Source organism: Fukomys damarensis, unplaced genomic scaffold (assembly GCF_012274545.1).
Source record: "Fukomys damarensis isolate Sample0158 unplaced genomic scaffold, DMR_v1.0_HiC HiC_scaffold_32, whole genome shotgun sequence".
Classification (NCBI taxonomy): Eukaryota; Metazoa; Chordata; class Mammalia; order Rodentia; family Bathyergidae; genus Fukomys; species Fukomys damarensis.
In genome coordinates, this window is record NW_022900944.1 from 30,968,661 (window position 1) to 30,984,867 (window position 16,207).

The following is a 16,207-nucleotide window of genomic DNA, read 5'->3' on the forward strand; positions in this document are numbered from 1 at the left end:
ATTTAGCTCAGTGGTGCCACCACCTGCCTCAGAAGCACAAGGTCCCAAGTTTAATCCCTGGTACAAAAAAAAAAAAAAAGTTACTGTAATAACAAAAACAAGAATAACTATGGCACAATGTATAACAATAATAGTTTTGTTTTTGCTTTTGTTTTTATTTTTCAGTGCCAGTGCTCAAACCCAGGGTCTCAAGAACACTAGGCTAATGCTCAGCTGCACTCCTAACCTGTCTAATACATATTCTGGAGGTCAATTATGTCTCCGTGCCAAAATCAGGGGTTTGTTTTATCTCAGTTGATTCTACAACCTGCTCTTTTCCAGGTGAGAGGGTGGGCTGGGTCCACAGGATGAACCCCTGAATAGCCAGTTCTGCGCTTCCCTGGAGGTGGTTGGATGAGCTCTTAAGCCACATACACAGGGAGATTGTCTGTCCCTACCAGCAGTGCTGGGCACGAGAGGGCTGGGCTGGCCCCTTGGGGATGCCTTTGGGGAGCCAAGCCAGGCCCAATGAGCTGAGCTGGGCCCCACTTGGTCCAACTCCTCTAGGCGTTGGGGCTTGAAATAGCAGCCGCTCAAGAGCTGACAATCAAAGGGCAGCTAAAAAAAGGTCCCTCAGTCTGGGCTCTGTCGCACACGGCTCGTAGGACCTATTTTGGGGAGAGGGTGCCGACGTGCCAATGGAAAATCCATGGGGTGGGAGTCACCAAGGTGGGGACCCCGAATGGTTGCATGCACATACATGTGCACACACACACACGCACAAGTTGTAGCCCTTGGCCCACCTTCCTGGCCATTGGACCCTTTCATCCTTACCACAGCCAGGGACAGGGCCAAGGAAACTGAAGCTCAGAAAAGGGAAGTGAATGGACTGAGGTCACTCATCTAGGAATGGGCAGCACCATGGCCAGACTGGGCTTCTGTGGCTCCCAGTCCAGAGCCCCTCCCAGGAGGCAACCTTCACTGAGGAAGCCAACAGACACATTGTGCTTGGAGAGTCAAAGGCTAAGAGATGGGAAAAAAGGTGATGTTCTGGGTTGGAGTGAGTAAGAGCCGAGGAAGACATGTGAGAAGAAATCCCACTAGAACCCCACCACCACCACATTCCACGAGACCTGGCATGGCTGTAGGAGAGGCAACTAGAGCAGGGCCTCATAGGCAGTGAGCCCAGCCCCCAGCCTACTCGATGACCACTCATGCCTGCCCTGCCTGGGCCCACAGATGCTGGCAGCCCTTGCCAAATTTCCAGGGAATGTGTCAGATAAGGGGCCAGTGCTCATGACTTTCTCCCATCCTGCCACTATCTCCGACCCTACTGCCATGGCCAAGTGGGTAAGAATAGCAACAGCCATGATGAGTGGGCACACACAGAGCTGTCACAACTTGGGACAACACAACAATGCCCTTAAGAAGGCAGATGTGGCTCTCAGATGGAGGATGACTGTTAGGGTCCTCCTCCCTGTCAGTGCCAGCCCTGCCTGGCTCTCTGTCCTCCTGAGCCCCAAGTCCCAGAACATGGAATGGTAAATAGCAAACCTCAGTGCTGCACCTGGTGTCTCCTGGGGGTGATCTGGGGAGATCACACCATCTTGTGGACCTTCACCCAGGCCTCAGTCCTGTCTTCCATGGAGTGGTTATGGGACCTGGAGCTAACACTGTCCCCTCTAAGCTCATAAGCTGGACACGACTCCACAACAGCTCCCTTGGAGCAAGGGAGACAGCCAGCTGAAGCCTCTCCCAGGACTAGGACCCCTCACTGTCCTGACAACCCCAGGCTGGTCTGGCTGCTGAATGCCCCTGAGGACATTGACTGTGGTCAGTGGGGATATGGTGGAGTGGTCCCCATGTTCTATGTGTAAGAAGCCCAGGTATATGATCACAGGGCAGAGGGGGGCATGTTGTGACAATTCCCCTGTGCAATTCTGAGATACTCCTGCAAGAATGTGAGGGTAGCCAGGTCATTCCGAGGGAAGAGGCTGTTGTCATGGAACCCATAGTGAGCATCACTGTGACACCAGAAGCGGGGAAATCTAAGGGAGCTTTGTGTGATGTTCCTGAGTCACTATGACACCTGGAAGTAATTATGAGAACCAAGTTCCCAGTCCCTACGTCAGTGGGCCCTGCTCTTATGGGCTGACTCACCATGGAGAGGGAGAGTCAGCCCCACCTCCCTCCCACCCTGCTCCCCTCCTGCCCCCTTGCTGCTTCATCTCCCTCCTCTTCTCATGCAACTCTTCCCCTTGACCTTTCAGCTGGCCTCTTGTCCCCCATGTCACCCACCTACCCCAGGACCCCAAGGAGGAGATCAGGGATGCTAGGGAAGGAAAGGAAAACTGGGCTGAGGCAAACTCCTTGCACATTCACACACATCCTGATATGCTGTGACACTGAACTTGCTTAGACACCCACAGGCACACACGAGCACGTGCACATGGCTAATAGAGTGACAGAGCTGCCAAGGGGTCTCCCAACACTTGTCCTGTCAGGTGGGCCCCACCAACCCTGCATCCTCCGGATCCTTCCTTACCTCTGAGTGCCCCTCAGTAGAAATACATCATCCTACACCAGAGGAAGAACTTCTGCCCTGAGGCTCCATCTGGAGACCTGGGGTGGATACAGGTGGGTGGGAGTGGGGGTACTCTGCTGTCCCAAGACTATTTTATTGAGGGCTAGCCTGACCTCTGGGCCTCTTGCTTCAAGAGCTCTACTGTTGGGGCTGGAAAAAGTTTAAAAATATCCTCATGTTTACATTCTTTCCAAACCCGCCTCCCAGTCCTCAGTGCTGGGTCCCTTTGATCTGGCTCTGTGCCTCTGGAAGGGGCCTGGGAGAGGGGGAGGATGAGTCCCCCACTGGGCCTACCCTGTCACCCCCACTCCCAGCTCCAGCCCAGTTGTAGTCCTGTGAGATCTGGGACATCACAGTACCAGAAAGCCTAGGATCTGGAAAGGAGCCCATGCCGAGAGTATGTGTTATCCTGAGGTACCCAGCAAGGCCAGGTGGGGGCTGAAAATGGGGTCCTTCTCCATACGCCCTCTCAACAGCCTGGGGCTCATGGGACTTCTGTGGAGCATACCTTTGTGTGTCTGCAGGCATTCAGGATACACCCTCCAAAAGTTTATGGACAAGAGAAAGACACATAAATTGAACTCCTGTGGTATGCCTGGCACTTTGCTTAATGTGTTTTGCAAGGATCATTTCATGTCATTCTCCCAACAACTCCATGAAGTGAGGCCTATTTTATCAACGAGTAAGCCAAGTCTCAGAAAGGTGAAAGGATTTACTTGGGAACACACAGCAACGAGGAGGTAGGGCACAGATCATATGTTCTACTACACATACTGTGCCCCCCACCCCTTGCTCTGTTAAATCTAGCCCCTGCCTGCAGTGTGAGCCTGTCTCACTAATGGGAATCTCCACAAACAATCCCTGAGCCAGTGCCAATATGTTTCTCTTCCCATGGACAAACCTTGTCCGCCTGACTCTCACCCTCCTCTTTAGAATGGAGCTAAGGATCATAGGAAAGGTTTATGTCCAAAGTTGCTTAAGAAAACTGAGCCCTTGACCTGTGATCATCTTGCTCTAGCAGTGATACAACCATGGAGTGTCATGGGGTCTGAAGGCTCAAGAATGAAGCCCTCAAACTGGGGCAGATGCCTTAATTTGCCCTGGTAACCTGCTGTTCACTCTTCCCTTAATTGATTCCCCATCTACTCACCAACTCACCTGCCAGCTACCCTCCACTCATCTACCTACCCATCCATCATACCTCACCCACCTAGCCACTCACCCATTCATCTATTCATCCATCCAGAACAAAGACCAGGAGAACAGGAGTTTCTAGCTCAGGCAGGCATCACATCTCACTGGCTATGCAAATCTGGCAGGGTCTTTCCATCTCTTTGTGATCCATTGTCCTAAATTTACCAGAAGTAGCTGGCCAGGGTGATCCCCAAGGCCCTTCTGGGAGATCTTGTGGGAGAGCAATTAATGGCCGTGAGCTCTATTTTAGAGAGGTAATATGGACCTACAGTCTATGCCTGCCTCCATATAGCTCTGCCTTGTGTTCTAGCTCCAAGACACTTCAAGAGCCTTTTACCTCTTGATCTTCAAGTTCTTTCACTGGAAAATTGAGCTAATATTCTACCCTAGTAGGTTGGAGAAATTAGATAAGATGCAACCTCTAAGAGCTTTCTGCTCTGAAGACTTCCAAGTGGGTGCATAACAGGCAGAGGATCCTGGCAAAGGGCAGAGAAACCCTGATTGGACTGGGGTGGTCAGCAGAGCCTGTAGTTGGGGGTGGTCCTCGAGCCCAGGGTTGCTGGGGCTGGCTTCAGGGTTCATCCACAAGCTCCCCCAGGCCAGCGAGTGTGTCCGCCCTGGTTTACTTAGCTAGGCTTGGCCCTCATCCCATAGAATCTGCCAGCAGTAGAGATTATCTCCTAAAAATAGGGATGGGCCCTGCCAGGGTTGTTTTTCTCCCTTCCCCGTGATTTAGCATTATCAGCTCTGGGTGATTGGGACAGCAAGTCCCACCCTGATTCCCCAGAGACGATCAGGAAGGGGGCATGCAGGACCAGTTTGTGTCTGGGGTCAATCATAGGGCAGAGACTGGAGGTCAAACTGGAAGTATGGTTGAGGTTCAGCAGTCTACCAGGGATATGGCTTAATTTTGGTTCAGAAGCAGGGTTCCACCTGGGGCAGGGACAGCTTCAGGGGGAGGCACAGGGGTTCCTGTTCCACCCAAATAGTGTCCATCTGAGTGACTTCCTTCTCATGACTTTCTGAAGATGCTTCAAGTGAAACCCAGAAGGGCCTTGAGTATTGCTGGGGCAGAAGGATCCATTCTCCGGCTTCATTTTCCTGACCTTGCCTTGTAGGACCCTCAAGATTCCTATGCAGGTTCCTCCGGAGACTGACAGGTCTCTGTCCACTTCTGGGTACAGGTGACTTCTGCACAGTGACACAAGCGTTCTCACACACAAGGAGAGGACATGCATTTACAATATTGTACCTTGCCATAGCAAAGATAATGTTCTGGAAATACAGAAATGACTCAAAGACACTGTTCCTTGACCCTCACCTCATCCAGGATCTGTGGCTGGTGGGCACTGGACACCCAAGGAAATGACCCACTTTGCTTTGGCCCCAAGATCTCACTGGCACCCCATATGATGTTCTGTATTTTCTCTTACAGGGAACCCATCGTTTCCTCAAGTACCCAGACCCATTCTGTGGAGCAGGAGATAGGGAGGGCGCAAAGGACATGTGTGTGCATTCACACACATGCATGTGCACATGAACATGAACACTCAGATATGGGCACAGCAATGGTTTAGGGCCAGGCCCAGATCTCTAAGGCTTTATTATTGGACAATAAGCTGCCATTTATAGTACTCTCATGGGCAGTTCAGAATGTCATTTTCCCTCTGGGGACTTGTCTGGTGATAGTGCCTCCACCCCAGGAAGGTGGAGAGGTTTATACTGTCCTGCTCCCACTGGATCTTGGGTACTGGATCTTTCCTAGTGGAAAGTTCAGTTGGAGCCAGGTTCAACCTCCCAGCTGGGGCTGTCTGGATCACTCAGATGGCCACCTTCAGGGGCATACTGTCTGCTGGCTGATCCAGGTCCTTCTTCCTTGCCAGGGCCAAGTGCGTGAAGATGAGAATGAGGAAGAAGCCTGAGGGGCCCAAGAAGAATGGATCAGCCCTCAGATGTGGCTGTAGGGCTTACCTATGCCTAGGAATTCTCTGCTATTAATATTGATTTTAAAAAGAGATGAAATTTCCTAACAGCATCCCTGGGCTGGGCTGGGTATGAATCCTGATGCCTGGAAAAGTTCAACTGCTTAGCTTTTTCAGCCCTCACTACAATGAGACAGTCCCAGCACATCTCAGCCTCCAAAGTCCCCTTCTCTAGGGGATAGTTTGAGTGGAGTTCATCTGAGAGCCTGTGACTTGTTCCCATGGACCTCCAAAACAAAGGCACAGCATAGCTAGAACCAGCAAAGAAAACCACCATGGAAAGAATTTAGGGGACTAAAGAAATAAAAGGGTAGAGAGAGTAGAGAGGGTAGCTTGGATGGAAGGAATTAGGTTGGAAAGACCTGGACTCTGCTACATCTTGGTGGTATAACCTCAGAGTCATTAAAGTTATTAAATCTCTCTGGGCCACAGTGAGCTCATCTGAAAAATAAAGAGATGTCAAGTTCCACCTCACAGGTTATGGAGGGCATTCCACATGATAATTCACGTAATGTGCCTGGCATAGGGCCTGATGCACAGCCAGTGCATGAGGATGTAATGGTAAATGCTGGTCTTGATGATGATGATGACTGAGATACCAGGCGACAAGAGCATTATGACTATGAGTTAGGTTTTTTGGTTGTTTGCTTGTTTTTTAATCTCCAGACCTGGGGCACTAAGGGCACAGGGGAATTTTTTATTTGGAGTCTATGGCTCTAACCCACCCACTGCCCTCCCCAAGACAGAATCCCAACCTCCATTACCTATTGCTGCCAGGGTGCCCAGGAGGGTGCCCATGGCCACCAGCTTCGTGGGCATTCCCTTCATGCGGCCCACCTTGCGCATGCACTGCCCCTCCACATTGCAGCGACACACAATCACTGGGGGAGAGGAAGGTAACAGGAGTGGCGGAGGGCTCCCCTGCTGCTTGGAACCCCAAGTGGCTGATGTGCAGTTTTGTGCACACACATGTGCGTGTGTGCGTGAAGGTGAGTTGCTCCTTTGTGCAGGTGTTGGCCACTCAAAAGTATGTGGGCCTGGCCACAGTTGTGCAGGTGTGCACGGGCATATACTGTCAGTGTGAGCATCCGTGATGTATAGCTAGCCCCTGTCTTCTGCACCCTGATAGCTCCTTCAGTATCTGCAGATGCCAACCTTGGCTCCATCTGAACTCAAGCCTTACCTTGGACCAGGAGCTGCCATGTATGAGCATTGTGGCTGACGACCACAGGGACTTCATGTTCACCTGGTTCTACCCAATGCAGGGCCAGGGTGAGGTAAGCATGGGAACCTGTTGGGTTGTAGGCAATGAGCATGGTCACTAGCCTAGACTGGCACCCTGGGGGCTGTTTCTTCTAGGCCCAGCCCCACCTCATTTCACTCCCCAGAGATCCCCTCTCCTCTGCCTTGGCCACAGCCTTTCATACCACTACATACCATTGAGAGGCTGGAGGCGCCAATCCCGTCGCACTGTAGGGTTGGGGCCAAGGGCAAAGCTATAGGGACCAGGCACACTGGCTAGGTCGGGATCCTCACTGAGTCCATTGACAACCACACCATAGTCCTGGCGGGGCGTGCAGAGGTATCGGGCAGGCATGGGTACCAAAGTCAGAACTGGGGCAGGAGGGGGCTTCAGGAAGTGGACCACCAGAGCAGCAGAGGTGCTCAGTCTTGGCTCATCTGTGATGTTGGAGATGAAGGTGAGCTGGGGAGTTCCTGGGGTGGTCCACCCCCACAGCCTATCAGTCTCACCTGCTGCTTCCCTGCCACTGTCCCCCGACTTCACCCCCTCTTTCATCCTGTCACTATCACTATGCCAGTCTCTTTCTGACAGTGGGTTTCATCCCTTTTCTGAAAGTGGGCTTCATCCCTTCACTGTTTGAACAGCTGCCAAGCCCACCTGTGCCTTTTCAGATGCCCAACCTGCATTCACCACCATCCCCACTACTGACACCGATGCCCTACAAGGTGGCAGTGCCCTGACTATGGAGGAGCACATCCCTGCTGGTCTTCCCTGGACCTCCCAACATACCCTGCCTGGGACGAGCTGTTAACAGCTATGAGAGAGCTGTTCGCAATCCTCCTTAGTGGATTGTGGCACCATTTGGGCCATCTCCCTGCACTTGTCCTAGATGCAGCCCTTGGCCTTCCTTCTACTTCCCCAACCCAGTTCCCTCTGTCCCCAGCCTGTCTCTGAAGCCAACACCTCAGCACCAGGAGCTAACAGACAGGGTTGGGGGATTTCAAGGGTCAAGGTAGCAGGGTAGAGAATGGGAGAGGCAGAGGCCAGACCTGCCCAAGTGGGTAGACCCATTCTTGGAGAGGGACACTGGGCCAGGATCCTTGTCCCTCTCTCTTTCCTGAGGTTGGATGGTTGCCTGAAAGGGTCCCAGGGAGGAAGCTCAGTCTTGGCCACCATTCACTTCATCTGAGGCCTGCAGGTGGAACTACTCCCATATGTAGTTCTAGTGCTTCCCTCCCTCTGGTCCTCATTGTTGCCTGGCCATACCTGCATCCTGGGCTTCCACAAGCACTGTGTATGTGACCCCAGGCTGGGCACCCTGCAGGGATTGAGCTGTGTGTACTTCCCCAGAGACCTCCTTGATGCAGAACCAGCCTTCTGAATCATTGACCAAGGAGAACCTGAGATCCACAGAAAGGAGTAGAGTGGAAAGGCACTGAAAATACATATGGGGTCTTGCCCAGAAACCTCCAAGATCATGTGATCTGCTCAAGTTCCACATCCTGTCTGTGACTCTGGGACAGCAGCAATGCTGCCCAGTCTTCTCTCCCCAGCTTTAGTACTTATTGGGCAATGTATACTGTGGGTGGGGCTCTCTAGATCATGGGCTGGTGTCTGGATGGGGACAGAGCCTGGGAAGATCCTTGTCTGCGCTGCAATCTGGCTGGGGCAAGTGTTCCCTCCAGGTGAGGAGGTATAATCTGAATTTCCATAGAGCCTAAATGCCACCCTCTACCATGCCTACCCAGTCTGTCCAGCCCCGATCCTACCCTCAAACCTCAGGATTCACAATCTTGGCACTAGCCATAGTTAGGGTCTATTCTAGATAACGTGAATCTCCTTGGAGGCCCTGGAGTCACTCCTGGGGAGCAGGGGAGAGCCAGCCCAAGTAAGGGCTCACCTGAGGGTTCTGTTCATGGGATCTGAGGGCTGGATGGTCAGCAGGAGGGAGCCGGCTGGTGTGCTGATTGGGACACTGGCTTCATAGCGTTCCTGGTCCAACTTAGGGGGTGGCATCACCCTCTCCACCAGCACAGTCACTGTGGCTGTGGCTTCAGGGCCTGGGCCCGGGCCCACCAGTTCCTCCACATTTCGCACTACCACCACCACCTTGTGGTAGGGAACTGCCTCATAGCTGAGGTTCTGGAACCAACAAAGCCTGGGTCACTGTGTGGGTCAGGGCATGGCACATTTGTGCTTTGAATGTGTGTGTGTGTGTGTGTGTGTGTGTGTGTGTGTGTGTGTGTGTTTGCCCCTTTCCTACTCATTCACCCTTACCTTGCAGACTTTGAGTTGGACGTGACCAGAGTCTGGCTCCCAATCCAGGCCAAAGATCCCTTCCTTATCCCCTGCTTCAATGGCAAACTCCATGAGGCGAAAGGCAGGTTCCAGGTCAGCATCAGTGGCCATGAGTGTGGCCACCAGAGTACCAGGCTCTACATCCTCGGGGAGGCTTACAGGATCAATCTGGAGAGATATTGAGGGGGCAGTGAGCCCCGCCAGTGCTCTTCCCAGGTTCCCTCCCTCCCCTTCTTTTGCTTACTTGGGAGGTGGTGAATTCAGGGGCATGGTCATTGATGTCTGTGATCATGATTGCGACCTCACACATGCTGCTGAGGCCTGAAGCACAGGAGGGCTTGCTGGTGAGGGCAGGTAAGAACAGGGGAATAGGGGCCCAGGTCACCATTAGAGGACTTACCTTCCTCTGCTCCTGCTAGGTCAATAGCCAGCACCTGAAGGAGGATGTCCTGGCCAGCTTGGAGGGGGACAGTGCCCAGAGTCACACTGCCTGAGGCGGGGTTCAGGTCAAAGGCTCTCCCTGTAGCCCCCTCCTCAGGCTCAGGGCTCAGAAGCTGATACACAATGCGAGAATTGGGAGATCCAGGGGCATCTGCATCCTCTGCCAACAACTGAGTCACTACAGTGCCTGCAGGACAGCAGATGGGTCCGCAGTCTTACCTCCCACCCACCCATTCCTCTTTTGTGAACTTCTCACGGACATGCACAAGCACGCCCTGTGTGTGTGTGTGTGCGTGTGTGTGTGCATGTGTGTCTGTGTGTGTGTGTGTGTGTGTGGTGTGTGTTGAAAGACGTTGAGATGGTGGCCTGAAGCTAGAGGCCCATCCCAGAAAAGATGGGATGGTTCATAGGGACTCCACCCTCCCTGCACCCCTATTAAGGCCCATAGCCTACCTGGGGGGCTGAGCTCAGGGATGCTGATTGAGGGACCATGTGGTGGGCAGACAGGTGCATTGTCATTCTCATCCATCACCACCACATGAAACTCCAGGGCTTCTGCGTAGTCCTCACCATGGGAATTCTGAGCCCACACCTGGAGTAGGTACTGAGGGGGGAGGGGGGAGGGTTCAAATCAGGAACAAGGGCAGCTTCAGCCTGCCTGGGTCTAGGTCCCTTGCGCTAACTAGCTCCAGATTTTTTTGTTTGTTGTTTGTTCTTATAGCTCCCACTCTTCTGGGCTCTCTCCCACTGCCTTAATATCTGTGGGAGATGTGACATCTCCCAAAGCCAATCAAACAGTGATACCCTCCAGCTTGCCCCCATGGTTTCCCTCTCACCTCACCTCAGCCTGGGCCTCTCGGTCCAGCTCCAGGGTCACATAGAGTTTCCCATCTGCATCCACATCAAAGGGCCCAGGAGGCTGGCTCTCCAGGTGATAGTGCACGTTCCCCCCACTCCAATGTACCTGGGAAGAGAATACAGTAAGGAACCCCAGGCCAAGGGTCAGGAACAGTCTTATGCCAGCCCTTGAGTCCTAAATTATCCCCAGGCAAGGAGTCTGGGCCCCAACTACCATGTGATCCCAGGAAAACTGCTGCCCTCCCTGGGCCTGGAGTCCAAGTAGGGTTCTTCTGTTTATGGCACATGTCATTGTGGTAACTTCATAGTAGCCTTTCCTTGGCCTAAGCCTCATCCCAAAGTGCCTGAATGACCATGTTATTTTATTTTCTGTCCTCTCGGGCCAGGCCTGACACCAGGGAATTCCGAGATAACGCCTGAGACATTCCTGCCTTGGGTGACAATCCCCATGGCAGCAAGTGGAGGCAGCTGTTCTCCCTGAGGAAGCATTGGGCAAACTCAAGAGGTCAGAACACAGAGCCACACCTGTCAGAAGATGAAAGTCAAGGGACTCAGGGCATGGTCCCAGGGCCTTACATACCTCACTCCACAGTAGGAAATAATGGGAAGTATAAAGAGTGGAGTCAGGGTCAAGCTGGGTCCCAGATCCACCTCCCAAATACTCATGAGACTCAGGTCCAGCTGAGCCATCCATGGGATTGTATCAGTCACTGATAACCATTTACTCACCTGAGCAATGAGGTGTGGGTATGGGACTTTGAGATTCTCTGCCAGGTGGATAGACTCTAGGGGGACCCAGGTACTCTGTACGATGGAGACCTCTATGGTGGCTGTGGCCTGGTGGCCTGTGGCCTGGTCACCCATGTCCTTGACCTGTACCAATAGTTGATAGGGCCCCTCGAGGGCGTGGTCTAGGTTGGTGCTCCCTAGAAGAGATAGGATGGTTGGTTGAGCATTGGGCCAGGGGACAAGTACCAGGCTCTCCTTCTCAGTGGGTAACAAACACAAAACCAAACATACAGAAGGTATTCAGGAGGCTCTGTTGGCCAAAGGATTAGAGGAGCTTTTAGCACCATCGTGAGTATTCAACTATGATGTGACAATGTGCAATGTCACTTCCAAATTAACAGTGAATGGTTGTTGGATTGGAGCAGTAGATGAACAGCCAGGATGGGAAGGTTGGCAGATGGGAGATAATTCAGTGAATGAACGGGCGATTGACTAGGCGGATAGATACGGATTTGGGTGTGTGGATGAATGAATAGAGTGTGGATGTGTGAGTATGTTGAGCAGGTGGGCTGCCTGGTAGGTGGAGGTAGATGGGTGACAGGATGGGTTGATGAATGATTCACTGTGCCTTCCATCCCCAGCCCGTGCCTCTGGTCCACACTCATAGAGGCGGGTCTCTTCTTCCATCAGTCCTGTAATCTCCAGACTAGATCCTCATGTCATTCCTCTCTGGTCTCCACCCCATCTCCTACCTCCCTGTGCATGGTCCAGGCATGGCCTTTGCTTTGCTGCTCTCTCCTTCTCCTTCATCTCCAGCCTCAACTCATCCACCTCTTACAGCTCAGGGACCCCCTCCTCCAGCATTCCCTGAACCTCCCTCACATCTAGCCCAGGCTCACCCTCGGAGCTGAGGGCCAGAGCTCCCAGCTGAGGCTCCAGCTGGAACATGGCTGATGAAGGCTGGGCTGGGGTCTGGCTCAGGATGTGGAATCGAAGATCTGAGTTGGCTGTGCCTGGAGCATCTCCATCTGAAGCCTCAAGGAAGAAGAAGGGGATACCTGGATTGCGGAGAGAAAGGTAAACTGTAAGGGATAGCAGGGGTGCCTCCCCTATTTCCCCCTGGTTCTCCCTCCCATAACTATCACTGTATCAAGATCCTGGAGGTGAGGCACAGACTTTTCAGCACTTCACATATAGACAAACAGAGGCTAAGAGTAAGTGGGTCCCTCAGTGAAAATGGGGAGGGTAAAAGATGGGACAGAAATGAGGAAGCAGTTTAGACCCTGGCTTCCTTGTCGTTGTGTCTCTATTCTGCTGTCCCATCAGTTCCCACCTGTCTTTGCTGCAAGGTGGCTGCTCTGGTCACTCACCAGGCCTGGTGCCCTGGCTGAGCTGAGCTCTGTAAATGGTCTGGGAAAACTGGGGCACCTGATCATTCTCATCCTTCACATGCACAATCACAGTCTGTGGACCCCACAAGACATATCCATCTCCGGTCTGCAGGGTAACCTGGCAAGGAAGGGGAGTCAGAGCTTGGCCACGCCTTTCCTGCTATGCTATACCTCACCCAGCCATACCTGTAGCTTGTACTCTGCCTGTTCTTCCTGGTCCAAGGCCCTGGTAACCACCAGGAAGCCAGAGTCTGGATCCACAGCAAAGGGACCCTCAGCTGCCATGCCTGAGTCCCCTGACAACACTATTATGCCTTCAGTCTTCTCATGGGGCAGTGGCAACTAGAGGATGAAAACAAAGGTAAAGGGGGTGGGGGCAGGCCTAGAAGATGTCCCTTCCATGCACTGGCCTCATTTTATGTGTGGGAGAATTGAGTCTCAGAGAAGGCTGGCACTTATGTGAGGTCAGACAGCCAGTAAGTAACAGGACTGAGATTCAAAGTCAGAACACTTTGCCTTGTACCTGATGCTCTCCCTCCTCCCTGCTCCTCTTTCTAAAGTTGGAACTCCCCACCAACATTTCATTCTTTAGCTGAGACCTCTACTCTTCTCTGGAACTAAAATCTTGCCGCTGAGTCACATTGTAATGTATATGCTCATGAAGGCAGGGCTCAAAAGGCAACTGGAGTGGTAGGCTGAGGCAGGAGGATCATTGTGAATTCAAGGACAGCCTGGGCTACAAAGTGAATTTAAGGCCAGCCTGAATTACGTAGCAAGAACCTGTCTAAAAAAATTAAATTAAAAAATAAAGGAGTGGTGACAGAGGTGGAGGAAGCAGGACTTTGTGGGGAAGGCTCACCTTGGTCAGGTACAAAGGGAAATTTCCACCATAGTTCTCAGGGACTTCTACAGACAGTTCTGCAGTCTGGGCCTCAGGGAAAACCTGTGGGGAATTCTCGCCTTGTCCTACCTGGCCATATTCAGGCCATCTACCTTCTGTCTTTTGACCTCCTGAGCCCACAGTGGGCCCATAGCCCCAGTCCTGAACTCCCTACCCCCACACTCCTCCCATGGCCATGGTAGTTGGCCCAGGCAGAGTTAGAAGTAGGTGCACCAATCCCCAAGGCCAGGACCTGAAGGAGGGGCCCACTCACCTGGGGGATAAAGAAGCAAAGCAGCCAAAGCCAGGCAGGAACCATGGTCAGGATGGGCCTAAGAGACATGGCCATGAGGATCCAGCCCAGATGGGTGGAAAGGGGATTTCCATCCTATTCACAGCCGAAGGAATCTTGCTGCTGGCAAGCCTCACTTTCTCCCCTAAGGCCCTATATCTCCCTGTTACCTGCAGAGAAGTGTCCAGCTCCTCAGCCAGAACCAGTGAGGACCCCGGGCCCAGCCACCCAGCCACTTGGCTCTTGCTCCTACAATGATCTCCTTGGGAGTTTCACTTCCACACCTTTGTCTCCTTCCCACCAGAGCTTCCCCACCGTATAGATATTAAAGTTGAAATTTTCCAGGAGCTTCCCAAATTGCAAAAGTTTGAAGGTGGAAAAATGATTATGAGGGTCCCTTCCTGTAATTGCCTTACATTGCAGGCAAGTACAGAAGGGCAGGGCCTGGCCAAGGTCATGGAGGACTTGACAGGAGGATTCCTCCTGGAAGAGAGGACTTGTGGCTTGGGAACTGTCCTGCTCCCCACTGCCAGCCTCCAGACATGGAGTGCCCCCAGGGAAGAAGCTCTGCCAGCAGCAAGGCATTCTCCAGCGCTCAACATGGAAGCATAGACACCACTTCAGGTTGGGTCCCTGGGAATTCTTCCCCGACAATAGACAAGGAGAGGGCTGGGCACTGTTCCCCCTCAACCCCACCCAACTTTGGCCTGGTCCACCACTATGCTCCCAGCCCCTCACCCACTGGTGTCAAAGGTGGCTCCTTGGATCCAGCTGCCAGGAGAGAGGGCTCCTTCTCCAGAGAGATCTGGTCTGGCTGGGCTGGGCGGGGAAGGGCAAGGTGGACACTTGAGCAGGTAGGCGGTCCTACCACACTTGCTCAGGAGTGAAAAGCACCACTGGGCCCAAAGCAGCACGCCTGGCCCCGCCTAGCCCCCCAAGTTACTCATTGACTTTGAGAAGCTGGGAGGTGCTCAGCATCCGTGACTGCCAGCCGCAGGAAGTGGACAGATCATTGGCCTGGCATTGTTCCAACACAGACCAGTAGGCACAGAAATCTGGACTTTTCCTGTGGATCCAAATTCAGTCCCACTTTCTCCCCACGCATCTGTAGGTGCACCTTTGCACACTCTGTTCCTTTTCCTTGGATTGCCCTTCTCAGCGCCTCATTGGTGTGGTGAGTACCTACTCATATTTCAGCATCCAGCTCAAACAATTCCTTCTCCAGGAAAGTGCCCTGTACTCATAGCCTGGCTCAGAAGTAGGTCTCCTCTGGAAATGCGCCCCCCCATGCTCCGTGCTGCCTCTATTACTGTCACAGGACACCAGCTGTTCTCCGGTACATTAGACTGGGAGCCCTTCCAGAAGAGGACTTGAGGACTCAGCCATGACTTGGCCCTCACCCTGCCCTGGCAGCTCCTGACTGGCTTGGGGCTCAGACAAGGACTGGAGTTTGCATCAGATGTAGGGTGGATGAGCAATGCATGACATGAGGTGGGTTTTAGGGGCTCTAGACCACCTGTGGGACCAAGGGTAGGGAGAGAAGCCTGCGCACTCTCCTGAGGCTCCCCAAGTCTTCATGCTGGCCCGTAGTCACTAACAGGACTGGGGCAATGGACTGTCTCGTGCCTCTGAGAAGGAATGAGAAGACTGAGCCAGTTCAGGTCACCTTGAGGGAGTGCAGGGCTGGCAGGGGCTCTTCCACCTGGGAGGCTGCCAAGCAGACTCAGGAGAAATTTCTAGGGCTTGGGAGTCTGAAAGTCCTGTGTTGAGCTTCCTGTGGACTCTCCTGAGGTCTCTACACTGCTTATTTGATTATTCCCTCTCGGGCTGGAAGCTGAGCTAGGGCCTCTCAAGCTACCCCCAGCCGTGTCACAAGATGAATGCCTGACACAGAGTCACTCAGTTACTCAGCCTGGATCAACGCAGTGTGAAATTTGTGCCAGAAAGCGATCTCATGTGAGCTCCACTATGCACCCTGACACTGCTATGAGCACATACCTTCGTTACTGTACCTCCTCTGTTCTGAAAGGGCACTGTCCCTGTGTCAACGCTGGGGCACAGAGATGCTAAGTAGTTTGCCCAGGATCTCACAGCCAATAAGTAAGAGAGCCAGGAAAGCCTTGGTTTCTCTTCTGGCCTGGGGGCCCTCACCTGCTATGAGAAAACCATGCCCTGCACACACCTCAAAGTATTTTGGTGGCTGTAGGGAGAGCAGCAGCAGCTTTGAGAATTGAACACTGCTTTGGACACATAGGTGAGTCTTAGAGGTTCCTGCTTCTCTCACACACACAAAGAAGCAGCCCACAAACCACTTTTTTTTTTTTTTTTTTTTTTGG

General features: G+C 52.8%; 1 protein-coding gene and 1 long non-coding RNA gene across 6 annotated transcripts in view; one reads left to right on the top strand and one right to left on the bottom strand.

Moving 5' to 3' along the window:
* Positions 1-4,678: 4,678 nt before the first annotated feature.
* Cdh16 (cadherin 16) lies at positions 4,679-14,710 on the bottom strand. Of its 4 annotated transcripts, none has more exons than XM_019205742.1 (18): positions 14,614-14,710; positions 13,854-13,911; positions 13,559-13,642; positions 12,886-13,041; positions 12,679-12,817; positions 12,208-12,366; positions 11,309-11,505; positions 10,563-10,685; positions 10,175-10,325; positions 9,681-9,908; positions 9,525-9,601; positions 9,260-9,448; positions 8,883-9,124; positions 8,249-8,382; positions 7,177-7,419; positions 6,923-7,030; positions 6,504-6,620; positions 5,093-5,675 (listed from the first exon to the last, which is right to left on the bottom strand). In XM_019205742.1, the coding sequence occupies exons 2-18, from the start codon at positions 13,896-13,898 to the stop codon at positions 5,578-5,580; spliced, it is 2,490 nt and encodes an 829-aa protein (XP_019061287.1). In that variant the 5' UTR covers positions 13,899-13,911; positions 14,614-14,710; the 3' UTR covers positions 5,093-5,577. The 4 variants fall into 4 exon arrangements, with proteins under 4 accessions (XP_019061289.1, XP_019061287.1, XP_010610483.1 ...); XM_010612181.2 differs by having other exon boundaries at positions 14,610-14,685; XM_019205744.1 differs by lacking the exons at positions 5,093-5,675; positions 6,504-6,620 and adding an exon at positions 4,679-4,948.
* Positions 14,711-14,791: 81 nt separating this feature from the next.
* LOC104853966 overlaps positions 14,792-16,207 on the top strand; it is a 6,014-nt gene continuing 4,598 nt past the window's right edge. The window contains exon 1 of one of the 2 annotated variants that reach the window (XR_777948.1): positions 14,792-15,045. This is a non-coding gene — a long non-coding RNA (uncharacterized LOC104853966). Of the gene's footprint in view, positions 15,046-15,192; positions 15,363-16,207 lie in introns of those variants that run through there. The other variant, XR_777949.1, reaches the window with a different exon arrangement.

Excerpts from the sequence above, each read along its gene's own strand:
- Cdh16 (XM_019205742.1), bottom strand. The coding sequence starts at position 13,898 with ATGGTTCCTGCCTGGCTTTGGCTGCTTTGCTTCTTTATCCCCCAG. Across the intron at positions 11,506-12,207 it reads TCTGGCCCTCAGCTCCGAGG|GGAGCACCAACCTAGACCAC; the intron begins GTGAGCCTGGGC and ends TATCTCTTCTAG. Across the intron at positions 6,621-6,922 it reads ATGGCAGCTCCTGGTCCAAG|TGATTGTGTGTCGCTGCAAT; the intron begins GTAAGGCTTGAG and ends CCTCTCCCCCAG.